Source organism: Hylaeus anthracinus, unplaced genomic scaffold (genome assembly GCF_026225885.1).
Source record: "Hylaeus anthracinus isolate JK02 unplaced genomic scaffold, UHH_iyHylAnth1.0_haploid 12000, whole genome shotgun sequence".
Lineage (NCBI taxonomy): Eukaryota > Metazoa > Arthropoda > Insecta > Hymenoptera > Colletidae > Hylaeus > Hylaeus anthracinus.
In genome coordinates this window covers 3,851,450-3,876,292 of record NW_026534347.1, presented here as the reverse complement: position 1 = coordinate 3,876,292, position 24,843 = coordinate 3,851,450, and the positions used below count along the sequence as shown (strand labels likewise).

At 33.2% G+C, this 24,843-nt stretch overlaps 6 protein-coding genes across 10 annotated transcripts in view; 3 read left to right on the top strand and 3 right to left on the bottom strand.

Annotated features, from left to right (window-relative positions):
- Positions 1 to 331: 331 nt before the first annotated feature.
- On the bottom strand, positions 332 to 5,201 carry LOC128890080 (protein prenyltransferase alpha subunit repeat-containing protein 1). The gene is made up of 3 exons (XM_054148280.1): positions 5,172 to 5,201; positions 4,293 to 4,533; positions 332 to 2,450 (listed from the first exon to the last, which is right to left on the bottom strand). The coding sequence occupies exons 1-3, from the start codon at positions 5,173 to 5,175 to the stop codon at positions 1,244 to 1,246; spliced, it is 1,452 nt and encodes a 483-aa protein (XP_054004255.1). The 5' UTR covers positions 5,176 to 5,201; the 3' UTR covers positions 332 to 1,243.
- On the top strand, positions 5,013 to 6,047 carry LOC128890088 (tubulin-specific chaperone A). Its single transcript, XM_054148295.1, has 3 exons — positions 5,013 to 5,239; positions 5,367 to 5,523; positions 5,821 to 6,047. The coding sequence occupies exons 2-3, from the start codon at positions 5,394 to 5,396 to the stop codon at positions 6,045 to 6,047; spliced, it is 357 nt and encodes a 118-aa protein (XP_054004270.1). The 5' UTR covers positions 5,013 to 5,239; positions 5,367 to 5,393.
- A 7-nt stretch (positions 6,048 to 6,054) lies between these two features.
- Positions 6,055 to 7,829, top strand: LOC128890085 (programmed cell death protein 7). Its single transcript, XM_054148291.1, has 3 exons — positions 6,055 to 7,052; positions 7,123 to 7,330; positions 7,405 to 7,829. Exons 1-3 carry the CDS (start codon positions 6,209 to 6,211, stop codon positions 7,526 to 7,528), a joined length of 1,176 nt encoding a protein of 391 aa, XP_054004266.1. The 5' UTR covers positions 6,055 to 6,208; the 3' UTR covers positions 7,529 to 7,829.
- Positions 7,592 to 10,020, bottom strand: LOC128890079 (U3 small nucleolar RNA-associated protein 15 homolog). Its single transcript, XM_054148279.1, has 5 exons — positions 9,820 to 10,020; positions 9,078 to 9,660; positions 8,650 to 8,870; positions 8,133 to 8,568; positions 7,592 to 8,055 (listed from the first exon to the last, which is right to left on the bottom strand). The coding sequence occupies exons 1-5, from the start codon at positions 9,907 to 9,909 to the stop codon at positions 7,820 to 7,822; spliced, it is 1,566 nt and encodes a 521-aa protein (XP_054004254.1). The 5' UTR covers positions 9,910 to 10,020; the 3' UTR covers positions 7,592 to 7,819.
- A 42-nt stretch (positions 10,021 to 10,062) lies between these two features.
- Positions 10,063 to 15,560, top strand: LOC128890083 (DDB1- and CUL4-associated factor 12 homolog). Of its 4 annotated transcripts, none has more exons than XM_054148288.1 (7): positions 10,063 to 10,391; positions 10,527 to 11,078; positions 11,182 to 11,637; positions 11,720 to 11,950; positions 12,040 to 12,324; positions 12,404 to 12,569; positions 12,652 to 15,560. In XM_054148288.1, the coding sequence occupies exons 2-7, from the start codon at positions 10,993 to 10,995 to the stop codon at positions 12,805 to 12,807; spliced, it is 1,380 nt and encodes a 459-aa protein (XP_054004263.1). In that variant the 5' UTR covers positions 10,063 to 10,391; positions 10,527 to 10,992; the 3' UTR covers positions 12,808 to 15,560. The 4 variants fall into 4 exon arrangements, with proteins under 4 accessions (XP_054004263.1, XP_054004259.1, XP_054004260.1 ...); XM_054148284.1 differs by having other exon boundaries at positions 10,249 to 10,391; positions 11,158 to 11,637; XM_054148285.1 differs by having other exon boundaries at positions 10,270 to 10,391; positions 10,531 to 11,078; positions 11,158 to 11,637.
- LOC128890087 (tumor necrosis factor alpha-induced protein 8-like protein) overlaps positions 15,090 to 24,843 on the bottom strand; it is a 17,762-nt gene continuing 8,008 nt past the window's right edge. The window contains exons 2-5 of one of the 2 annotated variants that reach the window (XM_054148294.1): positions 20,567 to 20,645; positions 20,294 to 20,398; positions 19,437 to 19,708; positions 15,090 to 17,224 (exon numbers count right to left, since the gene is read on the bottom strand). In XM_054148294.1, the coding sequence (XP_054004269.1) occupies positions 16,871 to 17,224; positions 19,437 to 19,708; positions 20,294 to 20,303 (636 nt within the window). In that variant the 5' untranslated portion in view covers positions 20,304 to 20,398; positions 20,567 to 20,645 and the 3' untranslated portion in view covers positions 15,090 to 16,870. The remainder of the gene's footprint in view (positions 17,225 to 19,436; positions 19,709 to 20,293; positions 20,399 to 20,566; positions 20,646 to 24,843) is intronic. The other variant, XM_054148293.1, reaches the window with a different exon arrangement.

The following is a 24,843-nucleotide window of genomic DNA, read 5'->3' as shown; positions in this document are numbered from 1 at the left end:
CTAACGGTGACTAAAAACGCATGATTACAAAACTAATATTTTTTTTCTTTCATATTTTATCAATATTCGACTATACATATTTGTCTCGCGATAATACTTCCCTATAGCCTCAAAAGACACTTTTTCTTCTGTATCACGCAATTGTACTAATTCTCTTGAACGTCGGGCAGCGTTTGGAAAATCAAACGCAAACCGATTACCACTTTTCTTCGATAATTACGCAATATCGCGTTCAAACATTCTCCAAACAATACATGGTAAACGTTTCAAAAATAAGTATCAATACTCGTTCCATTTCAACTACATCGTACGTTTCTTACTTATTGTTATATACGTACGATCGTACGTAGATTCTTACTTATTAAAACGGCGCTATATTATTTATGCGCAAGAGGGGAGGGAGGGCTTTCGTCGCTCGAATGGATCCGACGAGAGAGCGCTATCGAGATACAATTCACGGGTAGTATACGATTAGGAATAACGTCTGCGTAGAATACAGAGTAAAAGTTATTGCGTGATTTTTTACAGGTCTACTTCAAATCACCAACAATAGTTTCTATTTTAGTTTAAACTGATCTCGAAGAACCTCGTTTGTTCACCAATCTTTATACCCACAGACTTCAATTTTCATCGACACTTGATTGTACACAAATAATCTTATATTCTAATAGAATTGTGTAAACTGTTCCGATAAGATATTTTTTGGGTTATTACTTGTGTGTTGTTTAGTGAAAACGACGAACACAAAAGAAAGAAGCAATAACGAGTATTATTGTAATATTGCGATCGGCGAACAACATATTAACGGACATCATTTTATTATAGAGTGATGTTCGCATATTGACCGTCCAAACCGTGGATATATTTTTCCTTCATAACAAACCGAAGACAAAGTTACATACTAGGGAAAAGCTAAAAACAAGGACGGAAGAGAAAGTCAGAGAGGATGTTGAATCATTATTAAACTCAACTAATGACGCAAACAATCCTAAACTAATAAGATACATCTCAAACTTCCAATAAATTATATTTAACGTGTTGGTAAACAGGCAATGTCAATGAAAACAGTTCTCTGTGAAACAACATCGAAGAAAACAAAGTCGAGGAAACATTTGTCGACGATGTAAAATAGACCTGTTTTTTACAGTGGCACTCGATTTATGCCCGGTATGAGTATGATTATACAGCTTAATGCGCGCGGATCATTTTTTATTTAAAAGTACAATTTCAACGGCTAATAGGATCACGACCTTATTTCGAATCCGATATTTCTGAGAAACTTGTAGAACCTCTCGACGAGCATCTTTTCGTGCTGATCTCGTTTCGTTGCAAGATCGGCGATCTTTTCGGTACGCGTGCGAAAGGCTCCCACAAGAAGGTCGTGGCACAACGTCACGTCATCTGTCGCGAGCGACTTTTTCTGAACATCTTTCGCCTCGATCGACTTATCGACAAGCTTATCGTCCCTGAGGCAGGAATGCTTCGCATACGACGCGATGAAACGCACCAGGAGATGAGCCAGGAACCTACGATGACACCAAAGAGCCTCGTAATCGTTGTACATGCAAATGGTGCTTTCGTTCACGCGACATTCTTGCGCCCAATACGAGAAAGCGGAGAAGTAAGTTTGCTGTTTCGTTCTTGAGGAAGATGGCCTGAATTCCGTGCGCATCGCGTCGAACAACCTTTGCAATTTATGCCTGTCCCCCTCGTCGCTGATGGTGGACTCGATGTAAGCGTACAATTCATCTTTGCATCGCTTGTCGTCGTTCGGGCACGTTATCAATGGCTCTCTCAGCGGTTCTTTGAACTCGAACATGTATTTCTGTAATAAGAACTGCCGATAGGAAAGCCCACTGTAATCGGAGACATGTCGTTGACACCAAGCAAGGGAATTCTTCCACTCGTTTTCGAGCGTTGGATAAGTGAATCCTCGCGACTCGCGAAGAGCCATCACGTGACGCCTGTGACTCCACGCGTCGTAGTTGTTCCCGTACCTGTCCGCGCATATAGCAGCGATGTTTAACTCGGTACAAAGCGGTGATTCCGTCGAATCAGGATCGTAACGGCTGTCTTTCGCGTTCAGCACGCAAGACAGTAACCACCGTCGGTAGGCGAACGCCTCAAAGCATTTTGGCTTATGGTACAGCACCAACCGTGAGAACGCGAATTCCTCCGACGGCTCTAGCTTGTGATTTCTTACCAGCTCCCGTCGCATGTTCCAGAACGTCGTCACTTCGGGATTTAATAGAAGAGCGCCTAGCAACCATTTTGCTATCGTGTTAGGTTCTTCCCGTCTGTGTTTGTTCTGACGGAGTTCGAAAAGACGACGATGAGCGTAGCAGTATAACGGTTGGACGCACCATGATGCCAATCCAAGACAGTCCTCCTGATGAAACACTGGCGATTTATTTTCGTTATCTTCCGCGGGAACTATCTCGAAACTTTTCCTGTAATCACATAGAAGAATTCGGGTTTTTAATTTCTGTTCTGGCCGAATGCTCCACTGTACGTTGCTCTAACGTGACGTTCATTCGGCTCAACTATGGTGCTTGGTTGACACTTTTCACATAAATTCGTGCAACTGTTTCTGCCACACAAAACGGTTACGAATTCGCAATAAGTACAAACCCTAGGTTTCGAATCAATCTGAAGTTTGTTGATATGTTTATCTCGTTTTCTCTTTTAAAGTAGAGATGGCGAGAAAAATCACTAACAGTGATTTTTCACGGTGATCACACAATCACGATCGCAGTCGTGATTAAACTTCGATCACGACCGTGATCCGGAAGATGACGTTTCAGAAGCGGTTCATGTTAACCCTTTGTACTCTGCACCATCTCGTTGCAAAACATGCGAACAGGAATCGCATTACATAAAATAGTCTAACTTTGGAAACGTGTCGTTTTTGGTATTATTAGACTTGATTATAAATTCTTCTAGCTTTCTTCATCGGTCGATACCACTATAGGGGTTAATTGTTATCGTTAGTGTCTCGCTGTCTCCCCTTAGTGGAAATTCAAGAAACTACAAATGAGTCAAATTTAAATCTTAGTAAAATTATATTAACATTGCTTTTAGACTATATTATAATACATATATAATCTAAGAACAACATAATTCGTGAAAAGTGAAAAGAATGTTGTTTACCAATCAGAAGCGATCACGAACAATCACGAATCACTGTGAAAAATCATCGTGATTGAATCACGAGTGATTCAAAAGTAGCAGTCCACGCCATCTCTATTTTAAAGAAGGAAACGAGACAAACACATCGGCAAACTTCAGATTGTTTCGAACCCTAGGGTTTTGCCCATCTCTGCGAATTCGGTAACAGAAATTCTTTGACACCAATGATTCAATAGTCAGTTTGAACATATTCTGTAATATTCTACATATTTTTGTACATTTGACGATAGTAAATGGATAAACGGTAAATTGTAACAATAATTATAACAATAACTCTTCAAGAAATCATTCAAAATTCAACATATTATCAAATATGTCTTCTGATTAGATACAATATAACAACAATGAAAGTACGTTATTTCATTTAAGAAAAATGTGGATGAATTTCGGAAAATGTTTTTCCTTTTGAAACAGAATGATTATAAACGAAGATTTCTTTCAGGTCCAAGCTTTAACACTCACTCTGTATACACATTTTTTATTTCCACTCTTAAAAGTTATAATTTGAAATAATGTAAATCATATAAATTATATTAGAAATGCTTGAATTATATGTCAAAAATATAAATATACGAATTACATAACCATGTAAAGACTGTACAGAATACTAAAAAAATGACAACTTCGAGATACGAACAACGTTGCTGTAGTTTGCATCGTATTTTTGGTGGAAATAATTTTGAATAAAAATATGTATATCATTCATATTCGTTATCAGGACACGATACGTTGACTATGCAAGCAATTCTAAATTCACGGCACGAATGGACGCACATACGCAGGGACGCACACTGATCGTAATTATTAAGATTTAATAATCGTGATGGCGCCAGTTTCCTATTGTAGACATCAGATACCAACATTACTGATACTGTATTTACTATGCAAACCTTTCGCGAAGCGTCGTATGTACGCGTGTCCGAATAAAACGTACAGCGACGATATTTCATGAAAAGAAAAAAAAGCACACCGACCGTACTGTTGTATTGTCAATGCAATGGACACACCGACGCGTCGAATCTACGAATTTAATGGCACATTTCACAGATATTTTTAAAGACTCCGCCCTCGTAACTCGTAATGTATCTAAGAAAAACACTCACAGCGACGGATTCTTCTTCACCACATTTTCGATGTCGGAAAGGATTTTCTCTGCCGCCGGGAAAATATCGTCTTGCATTGTAATCTTGACACTACCGTTCGTTACATTGCTCGGGGAATCAAGTGTAAACCAATACACAATTAACCCTTCTGTTTCCTTGCTGCACCTTTCAATGCAGGCACGATGTAGCGTTTTTCTGCGGAAGTGTTGGGGGGATATACTGCGATGCCGTTTGAAGTTTCCTGCAAGTCTCGAACATTCGAAATCAAATGGCGCGAAATTATTAACACGGAAACGTGCTTGTGAAAAAACAAGATCTGCATGAAAATATTTTCGTAAACGAATGTAATGCACGAACACGATTGCAAATAGTCTTGCTACTACTCTATTAAAATGATCGTTATTAATAAGTCTTGAAGTATAAATTTATATATTTGTATCGATGATTCACATAACTATTATTGTTGCTGAAAAGAAAACATTTTGATATAACATATTGAGATAATGATTGTTATAATTATAGCTGGATAGAATTTGAAATAAAAATTTTCGTCTTTCGTAATACGATACAAAATTAATCCAAGTGAAACAATTAATATTTATTACTAAAATACATCGAAGTATTGATATTTCTTATATATTACATTTTATCCTTTTTTTTATGGAGAATTTGTATTCAATTTTAGATTCTTGTTGACATTAAATGTGAAATAAATAATTAAATCTTGATAAGAAACTGGCTTATTATACCTTTAACAAATTTTAAAGGTATCACGCAAACTGGATATGTATTTCGTAAAAGGTGTTTATAATCGTCACAACATAGTAAAATAGCTAATAATATTAATATAAATAATTTTCGATGGTTATAAATGTTTACCCATTAGTCTTGATCATGGTCACGTTATAAGGCCATTACTAGGTGGGATACAGTGGGATACGATACGAGTGAGTCTCCGGCTAGAAGTCGGTATAACCTAAAAATTACAGACTTTCTCTGAAATTGATTAGTAACTACTCATCTTACCTTATAAGGAAAAACTTGTTCAATCAGTGATCACTTCATTTTCTGCAGACTAGGTATAATATCTCAATTAGAACAATGTCTGACCCTCGCATAAGAATTCTAAAAATTAAAACTGGAGTAGTGAAACGTCTCGCGAAAGAAAAAGTCACGTATGAGAAAGAAGCATCACAGCAACGTGAAAGGATACAAAAATTGAAGGATCAGGGTGAGAATATTTGAAAAAATGCGACTAGAAATATGTTGCATTTTTTGTTAATGCGATCCTTTCAATGGCTGTGTTATGTGTTAAAACTGTTTTGTATATTTGTAAAATATTTGGTTATTCACATAAGGATTAATTGTAAAGTTAATATGTCACTAGTTATAACACTTGTAAATGCACTTTTAACATACAAAATGCTGCAGTTAAAGATTTTCACTTATCTCAATGGATCTCAAAGACATTTATATTGACATATGAGACAATAGAATAGATTTTATATTATTTTTAATTCTTTTACAGACAAGGATGGTTATGACATAAAGAAGCAAGAAGAAGTACTTCAAGAATCCCTCATGATGGTGCCAGATTGTCAACGACGTCTTGTCAAAGCATTTGAAGAATTGAAGAACATATTAGAAACAGAGCAAGATTTAAAAGAAGTTGAAGATTACATAGAAGCAGAGAAAGTATTACAAGAAGCAGAAGCTCAACTTCCTAAACCTGGAGAAATTATGGAGATGTGTTAGGAAAGCAATTCTGTTAAGATATCACCAAAAGTTACAAAAGAACTATATTTTCATCTAACATATAAACTTTGTAAACACATTAATCATTTAACATTATAAAGAAAGTGATAAGTTTAAGGCATTTCATATTGCATGAGGTTAAGTGTTACTACTGAATTATCATGTTTCAAGATCAGAGTTTCTTGGAAAGTTCTATACAAATCGATAAAAACCTACATTACAATATGCATCACTCAATGAATCAATCAATGTATAATGCAAATTATAATATAAATGTACAGCAAAATTATGTTTATCCAATTGGTAGTATTACTGATAATGGTAGCAAGAATACTATACCAACAATTACAGTAGAAACACGACAAATTGATGAAAAAAGTATTGAAGCATTTCTTTTAGAAATTGATCAATCTAATATTGTAACTAACCAGAGAAACGTATGTAGAAAATCTAAAATTGCAGCTGCTAAAGACGCCATCACATCAGCACATAAATTAAATGAGAAATTGAAAACAATTTGTGCAGAGCTGAAAAATAATCAAAATTTTACAGATGAAGAATGGCAACAGAAAATGTGCATTTGCAATACAGCAAAAAATGAAATTGTTAAATTATTAGAGCCTATTAAAGATCCAAAGTTTTTAAATCAATTGAAGAAAGATTTAGAAAGACGAACTAAAAAGAGATTAAGAGAAAAGATTAAACGAGAGAAATGGAAAAATGAAAAATTAATGAAAATGGAAAGGAGAGCAAGAATGCATACTCAGATCGATTCATGGATTAGAAAGGAACAAGCTGCAATAGAAAAAGAAAAGCAAGAAGAAAATTTACGTAAAGATGCAGATATGATTTTATTTGATGTTAGAGGAAAGCGAAGCGATGCTAGGAAATATCTTGTATTGTTGCAAGAATTACGAAATCTACATAATATTAAGGCCAATATTGCCATAGCAAGAGGTGAACATTTATCCTCAGCAGCCAACGAAGCATTTAATAATATCATAGGTACTATTATAATCTCATTTCTCATAAATATTTTGAAAATTGTATTAATAGAAATATTTCTTCTGTGTAGTAAAATTAACAGAACAATGGTCTACTCTGGATCGTGAGTATTCTATAGAGGAACAAGGTTTGAAACTAATGTTAAAAACTGATAATGAAAAAAGAATTGAAAAACAAAAGAAAAGTCTTTTTGATGATTGGGAAAATGTATTGTTTGGAAAAAAGATATCAATGTCCGATCAATATAATGTAGACTTAACGAGTTTTATTACTATACGGTAAGCTATACTTTTATAACTGGATAATATTCAATTATAGATTAATGATAATAAAATTATTAATTTATTTTTAGGACTGCTTGGGATAAGTATATAAGTTCAGATAGTGATGCATCAGCAATTCCAATTGGATGGATAATGCCTGATAAACCATCTTCTGCTATGTGGCAAAAATGTCTCAGAAAAGAGATTCCATGAAATAAACTAATATGATTATAAATTCTAGTTCATAGAAACTAAGTTTACTATAAAGTCTAGTAATTTATACTTTATTAATATAAACAACATGTAATGTAATTTTAGAAATGTGGATAATTTCTCTGGTTTACTATACTTTAAACATTTATATTAACCCTTATTTCTTTTGTAATTCAAATAATTTTTTAGTAAATGAAAGCATCTGATGTATGTTTAATTTTATTACAATATATATGAAAAGTATGTACAGATTTTTCTATGATACATGATGAGACAATATAGATACTACATTTATGCTATACTTAAGATTAGATTCTTTTGAGCATTACTCGAAGGTTCTAAAACTTGAACGTCTTTCACTGGTGTGGGTGGTACAATTTCTGCAGCAGATAGTATCATATGCAATTTTCCTTGCAATTCTGATAATGTTAATATTAAATTTTCTTCTTCTTCCAGTTTCGATGCTAATATACTAAACATTTTTCGTGGTTCAGCAGCAAGTTCGTCCAAATGATCCTCGTAGACGTCTATTAAGTAATAATGTGAACATCGTTAAAATATTTTCAAAAAATAATATATGAAAAAGATAAAATTTACAACATACCCATTAGAACATTAATGACATGCAATAATACTCTTCCAAATCGAACACTTCCTGCATGCTTGTTCAAAAATTTGAGAATATTTACAAGAGACTTTCCATCTCTACCAGCAAGAGCTTGTTTTAAACCCTGTCTTCTGATAAGTTCCTGCATAAGCGCTACTGTAACGTGTGGTGTTTTGTTCACAACATAACTCGCCATTACACAGTCCAAAGCTTTGGAATATTGGAACTTTCTTAAACAAGTATCATGTTTAGACATAATTTCTTTCATTTCTTCGTGTACTACCATATCTATATGTGGTGTGTGCAAATTTTTGCCAGAATGTCTGTACGATACTTTTTTACGCTGTGGTTTTTCATTTTTTGTATCCTCTTCCCTTCTTCTCACTGAAATTAAGCCATCAACCATACCAGCTACTATAGTTTCATCATTTGACTGAAATTACAAAATCATATTTAATGATTCAGGACTTACAGGAATTACTAAAAATATCATAAAACATGAATGTCTTCTTACACTAATTCCTATGCTAAGAACTGAATTTGGATAGTCCAAGGAATGGACAGTTTTATACGTTCCAGAGTCATAAATTTTGACATGTCTGTCTAACGACCCAGACAAAATTCTATGACCATTTGAAGCTATTTTTAGACAGGTTACAGTTTTATGATGCTGGGTGATTTTTGCAAGTAATCTGCCACCAGCAAGTGCATCCCATACTCTAATTTCGGTTCCACCTTTAAAAACATTGCATTATACAAGGTTTATCACATAAAGCAATAGAAGCTGTTTTTTTTTTTTTTATAACAAAACTATCTTTTATTGTAATATTTTAACTGTTCAAAACGAAAAAGAGATATTTTAAATAAATAACCTTTCCTATTTTTGTGTATATATGAACTACATCATTAAAGGATGGCTAAAATATAGTGGAAAAAATGTACCTGCAGATAAAAATATTCCACCAGATGGTAAAAATAATAAACTTTCAACAGGAGCTTCATGATTTACATTAAGAATTTTTGTGTTTGTTCTTGTATCATACATGTATATGTGTTTATCATAACCACCAGATAAGATTATGTCCTTAGAAATTGGACTAACTGCACCAGCTCTGATATAATCTGAATGTTCGTTAAAAGATATAATTTGTTTTTCACTAGGTATATCCCAAAATATGACAGTCTTGTCATCAGAAAAAGATGCAATGTGATGATTGTCACTGGTGAAAAATGTCCTATGTACAGCAGCTTTATGTCCAGAGAAAAGTCTTAGGAGACTTTTTGTGCTAACATCAAAAAGTCTGACAACTGCTTCTTCACCCCCAGCGCAAAGCAATTTTCCATCATTGCGAAAAGAACCACCATAAGCAGCTTCTTTAAATCTACTAAGATTCTTTGTGACAAGTTTTGTAATTGGATTGTACACTTGTACTCTTACAGAACATGTGACAGCAAAGTAATGTGGTTCTACAGGTGAAAAGTCTATATAATCAATTGGTCCAAATTCTTTCACCAATACGGGAGCCTGTTCAATAAATCATTTTTATGAACAATTAATCAGTATAATAGTCATGTAAGTAATGTTGTTTATAAGGTTAAGTCATACGCACGTGGGCACCATAAATTAATCAATATATTACTATCACGAAAATCTGTATTATTTTTGCTGTTATATCATACTCACAGTATATTTTTTCCAATATATATTATCCGAGGTTAATTCAGTTCCCGATCTTGCGAATACTTTAGTATTTATCTTCTTGAAGGACGCCATTTTTTGAAAAATGTCAGCTGTAACTGTAATGAAGTTTAGTAGAGGGGGTAAACTTCTCTTGTTGACAATTGATGGAAGTTACTCCCTTTAATTTTTGTAATTACTCGATAATCATTTTATTCCTAGCAATCGTTAAATAAAGAAACTTGCAAAAAATAATTGTCAAGGAGGCGAGACAACATGTTTACGATGTCTCAGTATACTTTATTATATTTTATATGGTTTTGCTGCTCGTTTCAATATGGCGATGGTTAGTTGCTTAGTGCCTCGAACGTCTCTTTGCTTATCATGAATTTGGTGGCTTTCCTTTCCATTTCTTTATATAATTCAGAAACAAAGCCTTGATATTCGTATGATTATCCGCAAGTGAATACGAGTTACGTAATTATGAGGCTTTGCATTTGATAAACAAAGGGTTTCATCTCAAAGTCGTTCCGTTCAGACAGCCCGATAGATTTGGCAATTGCCGTCCTTCTAGCAAGGTTTGTTATACTTTATAAGTAATCGTAAAGATGTAAAAGTTCGTATGCATTATTCGGGAAATATTGAAAACGAGAATAATGTAATTAGATCGAGAAAAAAAATTTGTAAAAAATGTACAGTTCATTTTGTTTCAGTCAGAGAGGAATTGCTGCCAAGATATTTTCTTGTCAGTTGACTGCATACCAGCCACGTTTATAAATATTTCGCTAGGCGAGATTGAAATTTCCTTTGATGGTATTGTTTGGATATTTTAATTTTTTAATATCATTCAAAGGCTTATTGATCATTATAATGATCGTATTGCTGTATGCATATAAATAACATTTTAAAATTAACGAATTCCTTTTGGTAATAAAGCAATTAAGGATTTGTTTTAAGTATAATGACAGGAGGACATTTATGTTCCATCTAGATAGAACAATTTAATTGAACATAATAATTAAGGATATTTAATATATATTCCTGAGACTGTATTGTTAAATATAGTCTTATTTATTACATAGACAAGAATAATTTTATTAAATTACTGACAAAATTTTATATGCAACAACAATTACATCTTAAGGCATCTTAGCTCATAAAGTATAAAATTTGGAGACAATGGCTGAAACACAGAGAATGACTGTATATGGCAGACATCCTCCCTGTGCTAGTGGGACTCGTTTAGAGGAACGCCGTGCTAGAAGGTAAATTAATAAAAATATATGACATTAGTCATTCATGAGAAGTTAAAGAACTGGTATTCTTGTTATAAATTAACATTAGAAGAACCCGATATTTTTGTTATAGATTGGCCTTAAGATTGGAAAGGAATCGTAAACCAGACAAGCCTGAAGATTTTGTTTGTTATGAATCAAGTGATGATGAAACAGAGACTGTAAGCGAAGGAAAACAATTTTTAAGAACATCTTTCAATTTTGTGGATTATGTACGTGCAAGGGAGACGAATACGAGAGAAGTGCGAAAAATTAATCAAGAATATGGATTTCGACATATATTGACTCATGACTTATTTAAAGAATATTCGGTTAGCTTAAATAATATGAATAAAGTCTTTTGCTCTCAATGGTTAAGCGATAGGCAAGTAGTGTTTGGTACAAAATGCAACAAATTGATGGTTTATGACGTAGCAACACAGAAATTAGACCAAATACCATCTCTACATGGAAGACAAATTAATTCTGGAGGTGGTGCTGTTCCTGAACAGCAATGTGGTATACATTCTGTTCAAATTAATCCCTCAAGGTATACAAATGAAAAAATACATACTGCCTAGAATAAAGTTTTTTTTTCTGTTCTCGTTTATAACGTTTTGCATGTGTTACAGAACTCTCTTATCAACTGGAGCAAGAAATAGTAATGAAATAGCAATATACAGGCTACCAACGTTAGATCCAGTTTGTGTGGGAGAAGGAGGTCACAGAGATTGGGTTTTTGATATGTGTTGGTTAGATGATGAATTTTTAGTCTCTGGATCTAGAGATACTAAAATGGCTTTATGGCGTATAGACAATGATCTTGCTGAAGCTCCTGACAAAGCTGATGTCCCTACACACAGGTTATATACTGCAAAATATAAAAACAATAAAACTTTGATTTGTAATTTGTAAATTTATATTCATGTGTTTCTTTTTTTTTTCTAATTAGGTTGATTCAACCTGTGTGCGTCAAGGAATGTAGATCGGCGCAAAAAGTACGAGCACTTGCTTTTAATCGAACATATAAAGAAATTGCTGCGCTTACTTTGAATAGTTTTATACACATCTGGTCTGCAGAGACATTCAGACAAAAAATATCTAGGAAACTACCAGCTTGCCAGGAAAATGTTTGTCTTGCTGTGCAAGATGATGGTGTTTACGCAGTGGGATGTCGCTCTTATACTTTACTTTTAGATGCAAGAACTCTACAGCCAATAAAGAAAATACCTTCACGGTACGTGCACGGTATCTTACGCGAATAATTCAATGTATAAATTTTACAAAATGTATTAAGTTCCAATATTTTTTTACAGGTATAGTGGCTGTGGAATTCGATCAGCTAGTTTTCAAGGTTCTGTTTTAACAATTGGCACAGGCTTAGGAATGCTGATGTTTTACGATGTTAGAGCTCAAAAATATCTTGAGTCTTCGATTAATTCTAATAGAACCGTTGTACTGAAAGCTTCAAAAGGATACGTGGTATGTTTTAAATTTTGTTCAATTTAAATTTAACTTTGTAATTTATAGGATAACATGATACTTATTTGCGGGTTAACATTAGTTTCCAGATGAAGAATATATTGACGGATTCCAAAACGTGAAATATACGCCAGCTATATATACTCATTGCTATGATGGATCAGGAACGCGGCTATTTACAGCAGGTGGACCTCTTCCCGTAAATCTTTATGGTAACTACGCAGGATTATGGCAATAAAGTTAATTGTAATCAAGTAAAGAATAGCATCGATTTTTACGTAAGTAATTATAAGTTGTACATTTACATAAATATTATTGAGATTTTATCTGGAGAGGTACATATACACCTATTTTCAAAATTTTAGAATGTTTTCTTTTTCTCTTGTGTGTTCATACTTTTAACATAATAAAATTTTATATTTTATTATATACAGAATGAACTGACCACTTAACTTGGTATTTAATCTATGATTGTACAGACCATAACCATCTACTTAAATCTGCATAAGACTATTGATATTTTTTAATAGCAATCGAATAAATACTGTGATGAAGGAATCAAATTTAATATAATTCTGCAATTATATTAGATAAAGAAATATACAGTATATTACTGAATAGTTTTGGAATACATGGTAATTTTCAAAACATTCGGAAAACATTGCTATGATATTAAAAGTTGAATGCAGAGCATCATTCTTGGCTTGCAGTAATCTGGAAGGTATGATTCCAAGCTAAGTGAGTAAAATTGTTTTATTTTGGTTGGCCAGTAAACATTTTCAAATCTAATTTATAAGCAGTTCAAATGTTCTTATATTTGACAAGTACACAAGAGAGTAAAAAAGAATAGTAGGAAAATTATTTTTTAAGGTGTATGTACCTCGATTATCTCAAAGAATAAGCAAAAAAAGTTACAATAATTGAACCACGCATTCATCGTTTCAATCGCATGTACAACCCCAAAGGTAATATTCATTTTATAGTTTCATTTCACTAATTATAAGGAATCATTAGCATATTTATACATACTATTAGTATAATAGAAAACAAAATTGTAATTCTGTATTTAAAACGAGTACTTGGTAAACAATTTTATGATTTTACATCACCAGTTTATTATAAACATGATAATTTTATTCATTATGTGACATAAAATTGTGAGCTAGTACTAGCTATTATATACTGAAATTTAACTATTGAATGAGGATCTCTCTTAGAATATAATAAAAATAACTCTAAAAAAAGTTATTTTATAAATTATGGTTGCTAATTTGAATCTTTATATTATCTGCATACAGTGTGATTTTTAAAGTGATTTTTATATTCTGCATTGTATATCTACATCTATCTTATCAGGGATAACAATTTCTAGAAGTAATCAACGAATACTATTGCAATGAACATTAAGTTTTATTAAATACAATTTATAAAGTTAAAATTTTAATACTGGCCTGAAAAAAAATCAATATACAATGAGTATTTCATGTGTAAACTTATTTTAGGCGAAGAAATCTTTTACCATCTATTTCTGTATTATATAGTAAAATATCAAAGTACATGAAACTTTGGTCAATGTATGAACTATGAAGTAATGTATTTCAAATATGCACGGCAACTATTAATATTTTGTTAAATTAAACATTGAAGACATGTACAGTCTATTATTTTTCAAATATTAATTTTCCTAAGAAGCATGCTTTTGTTGATATTATCATACGCTAATTAAATATACTTATTGTAAGAATCGGCACTTGGAACGTATACAGTTACAATGCAGATATTTTAAATTATAGCTGCTCAAGTTTGATCGGAATCATTACCCATACATTATAGAACTTGTACAATGTTAAAGTATTATAAATGTAAGCCGTGTGCATTTATGATAAGGAATAATGATATATGCGACCTGTGATTGTATAAATGTGTTTGCTGTATGCAATTGAGAAAATTTGTTTTAATAAATGTATCTTCATTAAGTGAGGTATTAACCGGTGACATTAATAGCGTGCGATTATTTTCAAGTTTAATTGCTCAAGTTCGTATTGGAATAAAAGAATTAATTATGCTTGCGTTTTGGGTGTATTTGAGCGATAAAGTCTTATACACTAAATTTGTTGTATACAATAAATTTGTTGATGCAGTAATGGTGCAAGTACATTTTCAATACTTAGCATAAAACATTTTAATGGACAGAAGAATTGTTGGCATGAAAAAAATATGTAACTGGATTATCAAAATTCCAATGAATATATGATAACAAAATAAATTCTGTATGTTTATATATCAACAGATTATAAATTGTTAGCATATACTCATAAAGTCACTAGATTACATAATAGGTAAAAATGTGTGTTGTATCTACAAAATCATGAATAGACTATAAATATGTTTGTGATCGAGCATAATGACCGATTACATGGAACGCATTTTAACTTTGACTATCGCATGTACTTTTATTATGAACGCTACAAAAAAATATTACAAAGTATCAGTAATTTTGTTTTATAATAATTTTACGCATTTTTGGTATTTTATGGAAATACATAAACTTTAACAATAATCATTAAATTTAATTCATTTGAAGTTCTTCGTTTTCATACAAAACACCTTAACAATATTGAGTAGCTGTCTTCGGCATACGTTTAATACAATATCCATACTAAAACATTCTAATTTTTATGCTAACATCATTAAAACAAGAAAATCTATGCATCGTATATTTCAACTCAATTAATACAATATGAAAAGTATAAATAAATAATTTTTATACTTAAATATATGTATAAGTTATATAACAATTTTGTACAATTATAATAGTTGCATCACTGTGCCAGGAAATGTTCTTTTATATTATATTTATGTTTAACATAAGAATATTAGAAAATTCATGACAAATTATTGTAGGATGAGTTCGAAATATTTGTCCTTATATTATGCGTATATTTTATTTTCTTTGTACTATTGAAGTATAGTTAAGTTTGTTACACATTAGTCCCTGTGTTTGTGTTCTCATTATATCTATGACAAAGTGTTATTTAAAAAAAGTATTTATCATCCATGTTAAAGATAGAGGGAAATTATATAGACTGTTTTTTTGAGTACTTTTAGATTTCAAAATTTACATTGTGTTTGGATTGTTAGAAACGGCTCGTTTTTCATTGTGTTCTGTTAAAATGTTGTAACAGTTGAATTTAACCAAATATATGCAACATTTTACTAAATTAATTATAACGTGAAAGTAAATAATTTCTGTATTTTTATTTGATATACCGAATATTAAATATCTCTTATACACAGTGCTGCTTGGACAGTGAATACAGCTGTGCTGATAATATTGTAATTGTGTGCGTGTGCGTGTGTGTCCGTGCGATTGTGCTACATAATCTGTGTACATAAATATACCAAATCATTGATTGAAACTGCATTTATTAATCATTTTATCTAAAGAAATAGAAGAAAGTAGCAAGGAGTAATACTGAAAGAAAAGGGATTGTTTGTCTCCTTACAAATAATTTATTAATAGTATATTGATACAACATTTTTTTTCTCATTGAGAGTCATCACACATAACGTGTAAAGTGTGTATAATGCATAGAAAACACGCATAAATCGCGATATACTTGTAGTACATGTGATGTAAATGTTTTCAATCCAAGTATTGAGGCTTAGCCATGACTACATTAGATATGTCGTGTTTATAATGTAAGTGTGTCGAAAATGTATCGAAGCGCGATATAGGTATAAACGAAGGACCCATCTTGCCCTAAAATGCACTCGTCGATATGTCAGGATATAGCTCTTGACGAGTGGAAGATTAAACTTTCAAAAAGGATTTGTTCGTAGCACGTATCTCAATTGGCGTGATCTCTACGGTGATAAATTGCTTCTTTCACGCGTTAATTCTGTCGGGATGAACGAATCATTTCTACTGCCGTCGCTATAAAGCCCATTGTCGGGCGTAAATAAGCTCATTTTTCTTTTTGGTATAGATTGACAGTTGGTGTCCTAACACACGAGTACCGTAAATAAATATACATCAATTATACAATATACATTCTGAAAATAAATAGAGTATTTCACAATTATTGCATACATCAGTGAGCACTACCCTCGTTATGTTTTCTTTTACAGACAATCATAAGTAACTGCACCATGATTTCTTTCTTCAAACTGTGATCGGGGAAAGAATCCCTTTGTCCCCCTCTTAATTTTAAAAAACGTATCAGCAAGTGTATCAGTTTCGTCGATGCTTTTCACAGCGATCACGAAAACGATGTTATATTAACAAAAGAAAGAAAAAATCAAAGATGCCCAGCATCTAAGGCCTTATTGATATCACTGACTAGCATTCCTAGGATAGGTCTGAGTTCAGAGTCTTGTCTGAAAACGGAGTCCAAAAAGTCGGAATGCGTTAAAAAGTCGAACACCTGATCACACCGGTCCTGCGACTTGTCCGTAAGATGTGGCTTTATGAGCGTTTGTATCGCTGTTCTGCAACGCTCCAGCGACTTGATTAAGTATGCCTTATCGAAACTGAACTCCAATTCGTAAAAGGAAACCACGGACATCGCCACGGCTCTCAGAGCATTCCTTATTTCGACTAGCTTCGCGTCGTCGGTAACGTTTAATTGCTGGTTACGTTGTAGTAGTCCTACCTGTAAAAAAGAAAACACATTCAACGTACATATATGGGAAAACTGGTAGCGATGTTTACTTGAGTTTATTGAGCGTTGAACGATTGAGTCTAATATTGGACCATCTTCGGTAACAATTTATGAAATACCAAGTAATCTTTATCATTTTTAAGGAAACAGAATATAATTTAATATTATATAAAATATATAAGAGAAACTACTTCAGGATAGTAATAGAGAGATGTTTAAATTTTCATGAATATACACAACTTTTGTACCATGTAGGGAGTATATATGGTCATAATTTTTAAAAAATGTAGTATGTATTTGAACAAGAACTAATTAGCTATAAAATGTACATATAATGTGGCGACAATGGTTTTTTTTTTACAGGTGGAGGTACTTTGAAGATTTGAAGGTCACCCGAAGGTCATCCAATACCAGGATCGATATGTTTAACGTTTAACGAAGGTAAATTGTTGTTACACTGTTGTTTTATTTATTTGGTATATGGGAAGATGGAAATTATGATAACTGTGTTTATCGGAAGGGGAAAATCGGTTGATCGGATCGAAGGTTTTCAGTCCACTGCTGTCCACGAGCGAAGCCCCTTGCGCGGTTCTGATTCCCTCTACGCTCTGAATTGAGTTTGTGTAGAATGCTCACACATAGCATGGCATCGAGCAACATTCCTGTATCATGCTGACAGAGATAGATAGTGCGAGGGAAGCTTCCTAAGCCTCTAAAGCTCGTGTTAGATTTAGATAACACTGGTCCAGCCTCAAGGCAGAGATCGAATAATAGGTAACGAAGGAAAGTAACGTATAGCGATTTATTCGCGATATTTATTCAATTGAACAAATCAATTTTTGTTTGTTCATTATGAAACATTTTCATTATACAATTCGAGCTTCCATTTTTATTCAATGAATCACGAATAAAAAATTGTTTATTCTCTATTCGTTATTTCAAATTTTTCTTTAGATTTTTAAGATAGATCCTTATTTATTAAATTTTGTACCCATTGAATATAAAAAATAATTTAATGAAAACCTTCGACTAAATTACACGCTCGCAAAACTAATCTTGCACTAATAAGTATATTATATTTACTAATATATGCATTACAAGTAATGTGATATATAAAAAAAAAATATCTAAAAGAAAAATATATTTTTCCAGTTGATAAACTCCAATGACAAATCTATCAATATAGACAGAGACGTATAAGTTATTCCCATTAAATATTTCATTACGTTTCTTGGTTTATAAAACGTTGATTTAAATGATAATTTTGAGTATCTATGAACTCTCCTAAGATCTGAAGATTCTCACACTTTATCTCTCATTCATGTATACTATACGAATGCTATGATAGTAATGTCGCGTTGCATGTTCGCACATCATGCAGTACGGCACGTGGAGGTAGTGAAAGTAAGGGGCTTCACTTGTGGACTGCATTGTTTTAACCAATTGAGTTATCCTGACCACCAATTTCTTCTTCTTAAGCCTGCAGTCAGATTAAAATCAATTGGCCACTCAAAGTTACCGAGAACTTATCTTCATACTGTACATCGTTTGACTATCCTACGCTCTATCTGTTGTCTCTGAACACATACATTGCTATTATACTCCTACGTCTACAGCGTAGCATGCAAACGTTCAGTCGTGCAGTCTTTTCCCCATTGTTAATTCAATATTTGTATTTTATTGAAAATGGTAACACTGCTCTTTCGACGGCCGTACAAGCAACAATTTTTACAATTTTTGATAATATTTGAAAGTACGTTTAAATATTATTAAAGATTATAGTATATCCCGGTTCCAGTAGAATTCGATATATTAGGTTGTCCTAAGAGTTCCTTTCGTGAGTTGCATTCAATTATTTTCTGTGGCAGTGTTTATACAAATAGACAACCTAATTTCTTAGACATTAATGCTGTAACAGTACCGGAGCGAAATGAATTGTACACAATTTTGTAATGTAACATAAAACATAAAATATTCAAAGAAACTTTTGGGACAACCTAATATTACTCAAAAAGTAATGCACATGTATATTTTGTACTATCGTTATTACTTGTTTTTAGATTTTTATATATATTTTTATCTATCATCTACTTTTTAATACATGTATTATACGGGGTGAATCACGAATAGTGATAAATGGCGATTACTTTGTTATTAACAGTCCGATCGAAAATGTCTTTATCAGCTTTGACATGGTAGATACCTTAATGGACAACTTAACGATGTTTTTCAACACTTTTTCAGGCTGCTTTTTGTCCAAATTGGAATTGGCTTTAGCAGCTCTCTCCATGAGCTTGTAAAGATTGTCTAAAAGCGAAGTGGTGGCATCGTCTATCAGAAGCGATCTTCCAGCTCCTGTGGATACTACTCTGCCGAGGAGTTTCTTCTGCGCCCGCAGGCCTAAATCGCGGGCACGACTTCCGGTGCCTCCGGCGGGATAAGATCCACCGTTCAATGTAGTCGCCGACTGCATCACTGAAAAAAAGTTGGGCACGCTGTACGCATCTGCTTGGTGAGATATCGGTCGAATAATAGTCCTTTTGTTAGGTGCAAAGGCACCAGTCAGCAGTAGAATACATAAGGGGACGAAAAGGAAAGTAAGATCTACATCTCTCTAATGTTAGAAAGGAACTCTACAGTACTGTCTCTAGAGATTTTTATAATTTTTGAAGAAATGAATCTGTAGGCCGAATAGTAACATTCGGTAAAATATTTCATACAAGTTGACATTTTTTTTTTATTGACTATTAAAGTTTTATGTATGGTTTCTGTTATTCGTGTAACAGAATAATAAGTCTACAGATATCAAATTTTAAATAAAATTAGGAGAAAATTAAAAAATCATTTACATAAAACACGGTTTTTCTTAAACATAATAGAAAGGTTTCCTGGACGCTTCTGAATAGTAGTTAAATATAAAGAGTCAGTAAAGAAGCTCTTAATGCTCATAACACTTGTAGAATTGCTGACTAACACTTACCTTTGATGATTAATATCGATACTATCTTATCATCATGAAAATTTGTAATGGTTGTATGCGTGTGTGGGATCGGTACTTACCATCAAACATTGGTAGATCGCTGTTTCCTCTAGGCGATAACGGGATTGTGAATGAAATAAAGAAGTACTGTTCTGTGAGCACGGTTGAAACTCAGGCAAAAGTAACTAAAAATAACCAAGGATAGAAAATGATGAATCGGTGTTTGCGTAAATTATAAAACGTTACATAGAAATTAAACATTGAATCAAATATTGGACAACGTGACACGATATCAGACGGTTGTGCTGTCCATTAAAATGAATCAGAACGTTATACGGGTAACACTCGTATACCTTGATTGCAGTCGGTTACGGCTACAAGATGATAGAGCAGCCAGCTCTGCAATTCCATCACTGCCGTACCCCACGCCACCTGAAAAAAAAAATACATTGCCCTCTAATGCTTTTTAAGCGAAGGTGTAAATTCAGTTTTCAATTTCAATTTCATTTCGCACGAAATCGAAAAGATATTTTCTTTCAAGTACAAGTTTTCATTTTTAGTTTCCACTATCACGAAACAAGATTATGAGTGGAGTTTTACAAAGCTATACGGCCATAGTAAAAATTGCATTTCTTCAGAAGCAATGTATTTGGAATAATATAAATATATATTTATAATTATTCCCGTACAGACTGGATTTCAATGGAAGTTCGGACATTTTTGGGACAAACTGTGTGTTATCTCTAAACATAAAAAAAAAAAAAAAAGAATGTTGGATGCGCTTTTTGTCGCACACTGTACATTCTCCCTCGCTTGTGTAATTTGTGTCAGTGGCTGAGGTCAAACTCGATCCGCTGGAATTGGGACGTAATGTGCGTTGTGGTTTGTTGTCGCAAAGTATAATCGTATATACATAAAGAGAAGAGGCACAGGCGTATGGATCGATTCGTAAGGAGCGTCAAGGCGAGCTAGAGACTCTCATTCTCGTTTGCCCAAGTAATAGGGGTAAATGGAAACACAACGGGGCATTGCCTATGCACTTTCGTGATACAGTCAACGTAGATACGTATCTCGCGACCGATCTTGAACATCGATTTTATCGATCGTGTTAGTGCATTTCAAAATTTCCTGCTCTTTGGCTCGTACGTAAATTCTTCGAGTACTTTGAGCATCCGAGCGATTTCGGTGCCGCGCGATCCGCGTATGCGAAAGTACTCGAACGTGCTCGAGCTATCGGAAACGGTCAATATATCTCGAATCGTTTCAACGATCTGAAATTTAAGACTACTCGAAGCTTTTGAATGGTCCACGTGCAAAAAAGGGAAACTCAAAAATTGGTGATACGTAAACAGAGAAATATTATAGAAAGCAATATTTACTCTTATCCTCTTTATGAAGAGTTTTTTTTAAAAAAGATGTACCTATTAAAATTGGCTAAATGAAAATTAATTCAAGTGAATATTAATCGCTAATTCGGTTCAGGTATACGTTTAACGTTCACTTGAATTAATTTTCGTTCATCCAATTTGAATCTCTCCATCGTTTTAAAAGTTCCTCCATAAAGAGAATAAATGGATTATATTCTCATTCATTTTTAAATTTTCTAAATAGCAGACAACCACTGAAAGATCGCATTCGTTTAAAACAATTGAAAAGAAAACGATTAAACATATTTTTTTTTTCATTGAAATAATTTTCGTTTGCTGCTCTTATGTCTTCATTGTTACATTGTACATTGTAAACAGAGAAATATTATAGAAAGCAATATTTAAAATTTGCACACTTTTGTTTGAACTTGATGGTGAAATATAAGTATGATTAAAACTTGTATTAGTTATTGCAATTGTAAAGACCATGTAAAAGTGACCAATTAAATACAGTTTTAGTCGAATCTCGGCTGCCAAAACCATACGTTCATCTTTATTTGTTCACTTTTGAACTCTTATTTCATTAATATAACATTCGAAATAAGCTTACATTAAAATAGAAACGTCAATAATATCGTTAAAATATTTTCTACTCTACATCAATTATACAAGGTGAAGCGATAACTTTCTTCATCTCAATTATCTTCGTCATTTTTGGAGATATACGAGGACATTATTCGTAGAAGTCGTGGAGTATCGAGGATAACATCATAACCATAACATGCCAATCATAATTTTTTGTGAACGAAGATTTCAACGTTGCCTCTATTATGATTTCTTTTTTGTTTAATGCAATGTTGTGTGTTTTTTTTTACTTTAATGGGATACTTATTAGATGTCTAGACAGTTTCAACGACCTATAAAACAAGAATATTCGACGAGAAATAAAGGAATAAAGCGACGATTCTCACGTAATAAAAGGTGCTTCAAGTTATAACCGTTTCCATCGTCACAGGACTGCAATCGTACACTTCTTAAGTTCTTATCATTTCCGGACCGATTCCATGGAATGACGCAGTGATTCATTCCTGACAGAATCCGGCACATATGAAGCAAATAATCATTTCATTCCGTTTCCTTTATTTTTCGTCAGATTGCCTCCTACTAAAGCTCGTTTAACCATACCGTATTTTACTAAAGACAAAAAATGTATGCAGTGCTATTACTATTGTATATTTCTTACCATTCTTTTTTTTTTTTTTACAATTTTTTGTACGAGGGGAAATAAAAAATTATGTACACTTTTGACATAACTCTTCTTACATTGTGCACGCGCTGACTTCCGTCCTCGATTATTTTATCGTTATACAAAAAAAAAAAGGTTATTTGATGTTTCATATTAATGTTGAAGCTGAATAAGTAATTCGAGATTGTATTCTATGTATGTTGAGTTTCATTTTTCTTGAATTTGAGGGGGTGGGGGAGGGGGCATTAGTTGGCCAAGCATTAAGTCGTAGGAGTTTAAAGGCAGTGTAATAATGATGACTTCGTTTTTGTCAAGATAATTACCATTTAATGTAAAAACAATGGTCTGGTACATTCGCTACATTCGCGACTTTTTTCGAAATTATCGATTGATAAAACACAACGGTTACACGACAGCTGTGTTGTACGGAGGTCAGTGAACCACATTAATCGATGGGGCTGGGAAGCTGAAATTCTATTTTACAAATATGTATTTCAACATAAGTGTATCGCGGGATATTTTTTTTTTTCAGAGCATTTATATCAGGTTCTTTTAATTATGCGAACTATGGACATTTTTCTAATTCATTTCACACAGAAATCTCCCAAACAATTTTTAAAAACATTTTTCACATCTTTCAAAAACAATATTAACCGATAAATTTGTAAAATTTTCCATCATGATTCGCCTCAATTGGTGTTTATGTCTAGACGTTGAATAATTTCTAATGCCACAAATACTTCAGAGAGTTTTGATCCTAAAAATAGTCGTAATTTCTTTGACACCATGTATTCTTGCTAATTTTACGACACTATCGACGCATTCCAACTTTCCAACTTTTTAATTATCTCGTGTTTATATTTATACACACCCGTCTCCGCTTTAATGCTATAATTACGTGCAAACATCTACGCTGCAAATTGTGTATTGCATTATTTCGACTAAAATTAAGTTCGACTATCATTAATGAATGCTTCAATAGATACAGGATTACTCTGCATTTGAAATAAGCATACATATATGTATGTAAATTTATGATTTTTACATGCTACTAACTTTTTAATAAAAAAACGAGCGACGTCTAAAACCTCTTGGATGTTACTCAGGAGGGTGCCCTTGACAACATACATATATGTCATGGTCAAGGTCATCGGAGCTGCCTCCCCTAAACGCAAGGTTCACCCTTAAAAAATGTCGAAAATGTCTCTAAATATAAATATTATATTAATATTCTACCAACACCTGTTGTTCAGCAAATCAAGCTATACTTAAGTTAAGTTTTTGTAAATTAAACAGAATGATATACATAGTTTCTTATACGTCGCCCATGGAATGTAATATATAAATTATTTTCCAAATTCGCAAAAGCAAAAATAATATTTACCTTTACCACCGAACCGATCGATCAATCTTTATTTGCGTTTACCTGTTTGTTCTGTCCTATCGTGTCAGCGGTATACGAAGTACGTTTCAACTTTGAATGTGTGCCATGACTCACGTAGTTCGTGCGCGGGCTTTACCACTCGATACCGTTGTAATTAGAGGTCACCTACATATAGCTAATTTATAAACATTACACTTATGCAAGCACGGGAGCAGCATTCCCAATGCCCCGAGCCCATTACCTACGAAATTAACTTCCCACTTAAAATGAGTTTTAATTGATGTATCACCGTATCGAGTCACTTCGGAAAGTTACACACGGGAAAACGAGCGATCGATCGCAGAACTTTCGCTCTCTTCCCTTAGCTGTTTCCTAACTACAATCGATCGATCAAGCTACACGCGCCAATTAAACGGTCGCCTTGCAGTTCGAGTACCCGTATTAAGCACTTTATTCGCTGCTAAGCCCCGTTGGTTGCATAACGTTGTATTTCTCTTACGCGTTCCACGAATTCTTTCATCAGCACCACGATCAATGCAGCTTTCATTTAGACAACATTTTTCGATAGCGAATTAAAGGCAAACGGTTTTCTCGGAATTCTTTGAATGATCTTACAAATTATAGAATAAAATA

Coding starts and splice junctions, on each gene's coding strand:
- LOC128890080 (XM_054148280.1), bottom strand. Junction 2,451..4,292: donor GTGAAGAAGAATCCGTCGCT/GTGAGTGTTTTT, acceptor ATGTGATTACAG/GAAAAGTTTCGAGATAGTTC.
- LOC128890088 (XM_054148295.1), top strand. CDS start 5,394: ATGTCTGACCCTCGCATAAGAATTCTAAAAATTAAAACTGGAGTAGTG. Junction 5,524..5,820: donor ACAAAAATTGAAGGATCAGG/GTGAGAATATTT, acceptor ATTCTTTTACAG/ACAAGGATGGTTATGACATA.
- LOC128890085 (XM_054148291.1), top strand. CDS start 6,209: ATGTTTCAAGATCAGAGTTTCTTGGAAAGTTCTATACAAATCGATAAA. Junction 7,053..7,122: donor AGCATTTAATAATATCATAG/GTACTATTATAA, acceptor TCTTCTGTGTAG/TAAAATTAACAGAACAATGG. Junction 7,331..7,404: donor ACGAGTTTTATTACTATACG/GTAAGCTATACT, acceptor ATTTATTTTTAG/GACTGCTTGGGATAAGTATA.
- LOC128890079 (XM_054148279.1), bottom strand. CDS start 9,909: ATGGCGTCCTTCAAGAAGATAAATACTAAAGTATTCGCAAGATCGGGA. Junction 9,661..9,819: donor TATATTGGAAAAAATATACT/GTGAGTATGATA, acceptor TTTATTGAACAG/GCTCCCGTATTGGTGAAAGA. Junction 8,569..8,649: donor TTCTTAGCATAGGAATTAGT/GTAAGAAGACAT, acceptor TTGTAATTTCAG/TCAAATGATGAAACTATAGT.
- LOC128890083 (XM_054148284.1), top strand. CDS start 10,993: ATGGCTGAAACACAGAGAATGACTGTATATGGCAGACATCCTCCCTGT. Junction 11,638..11,719: donor GTTCAAATTAATCCCTCAAG/GTATACAAATGA, acceptor CATGTGTTACAG/AACTCTCTTATCAACTGGAG. Junction 12,325..12,403: donor ATAAAGAAAATACCTTCACG/GTACGTGCACGG, acceptor ATTTTTTTACAG/GTATAGTGGCTGTGGAATTC.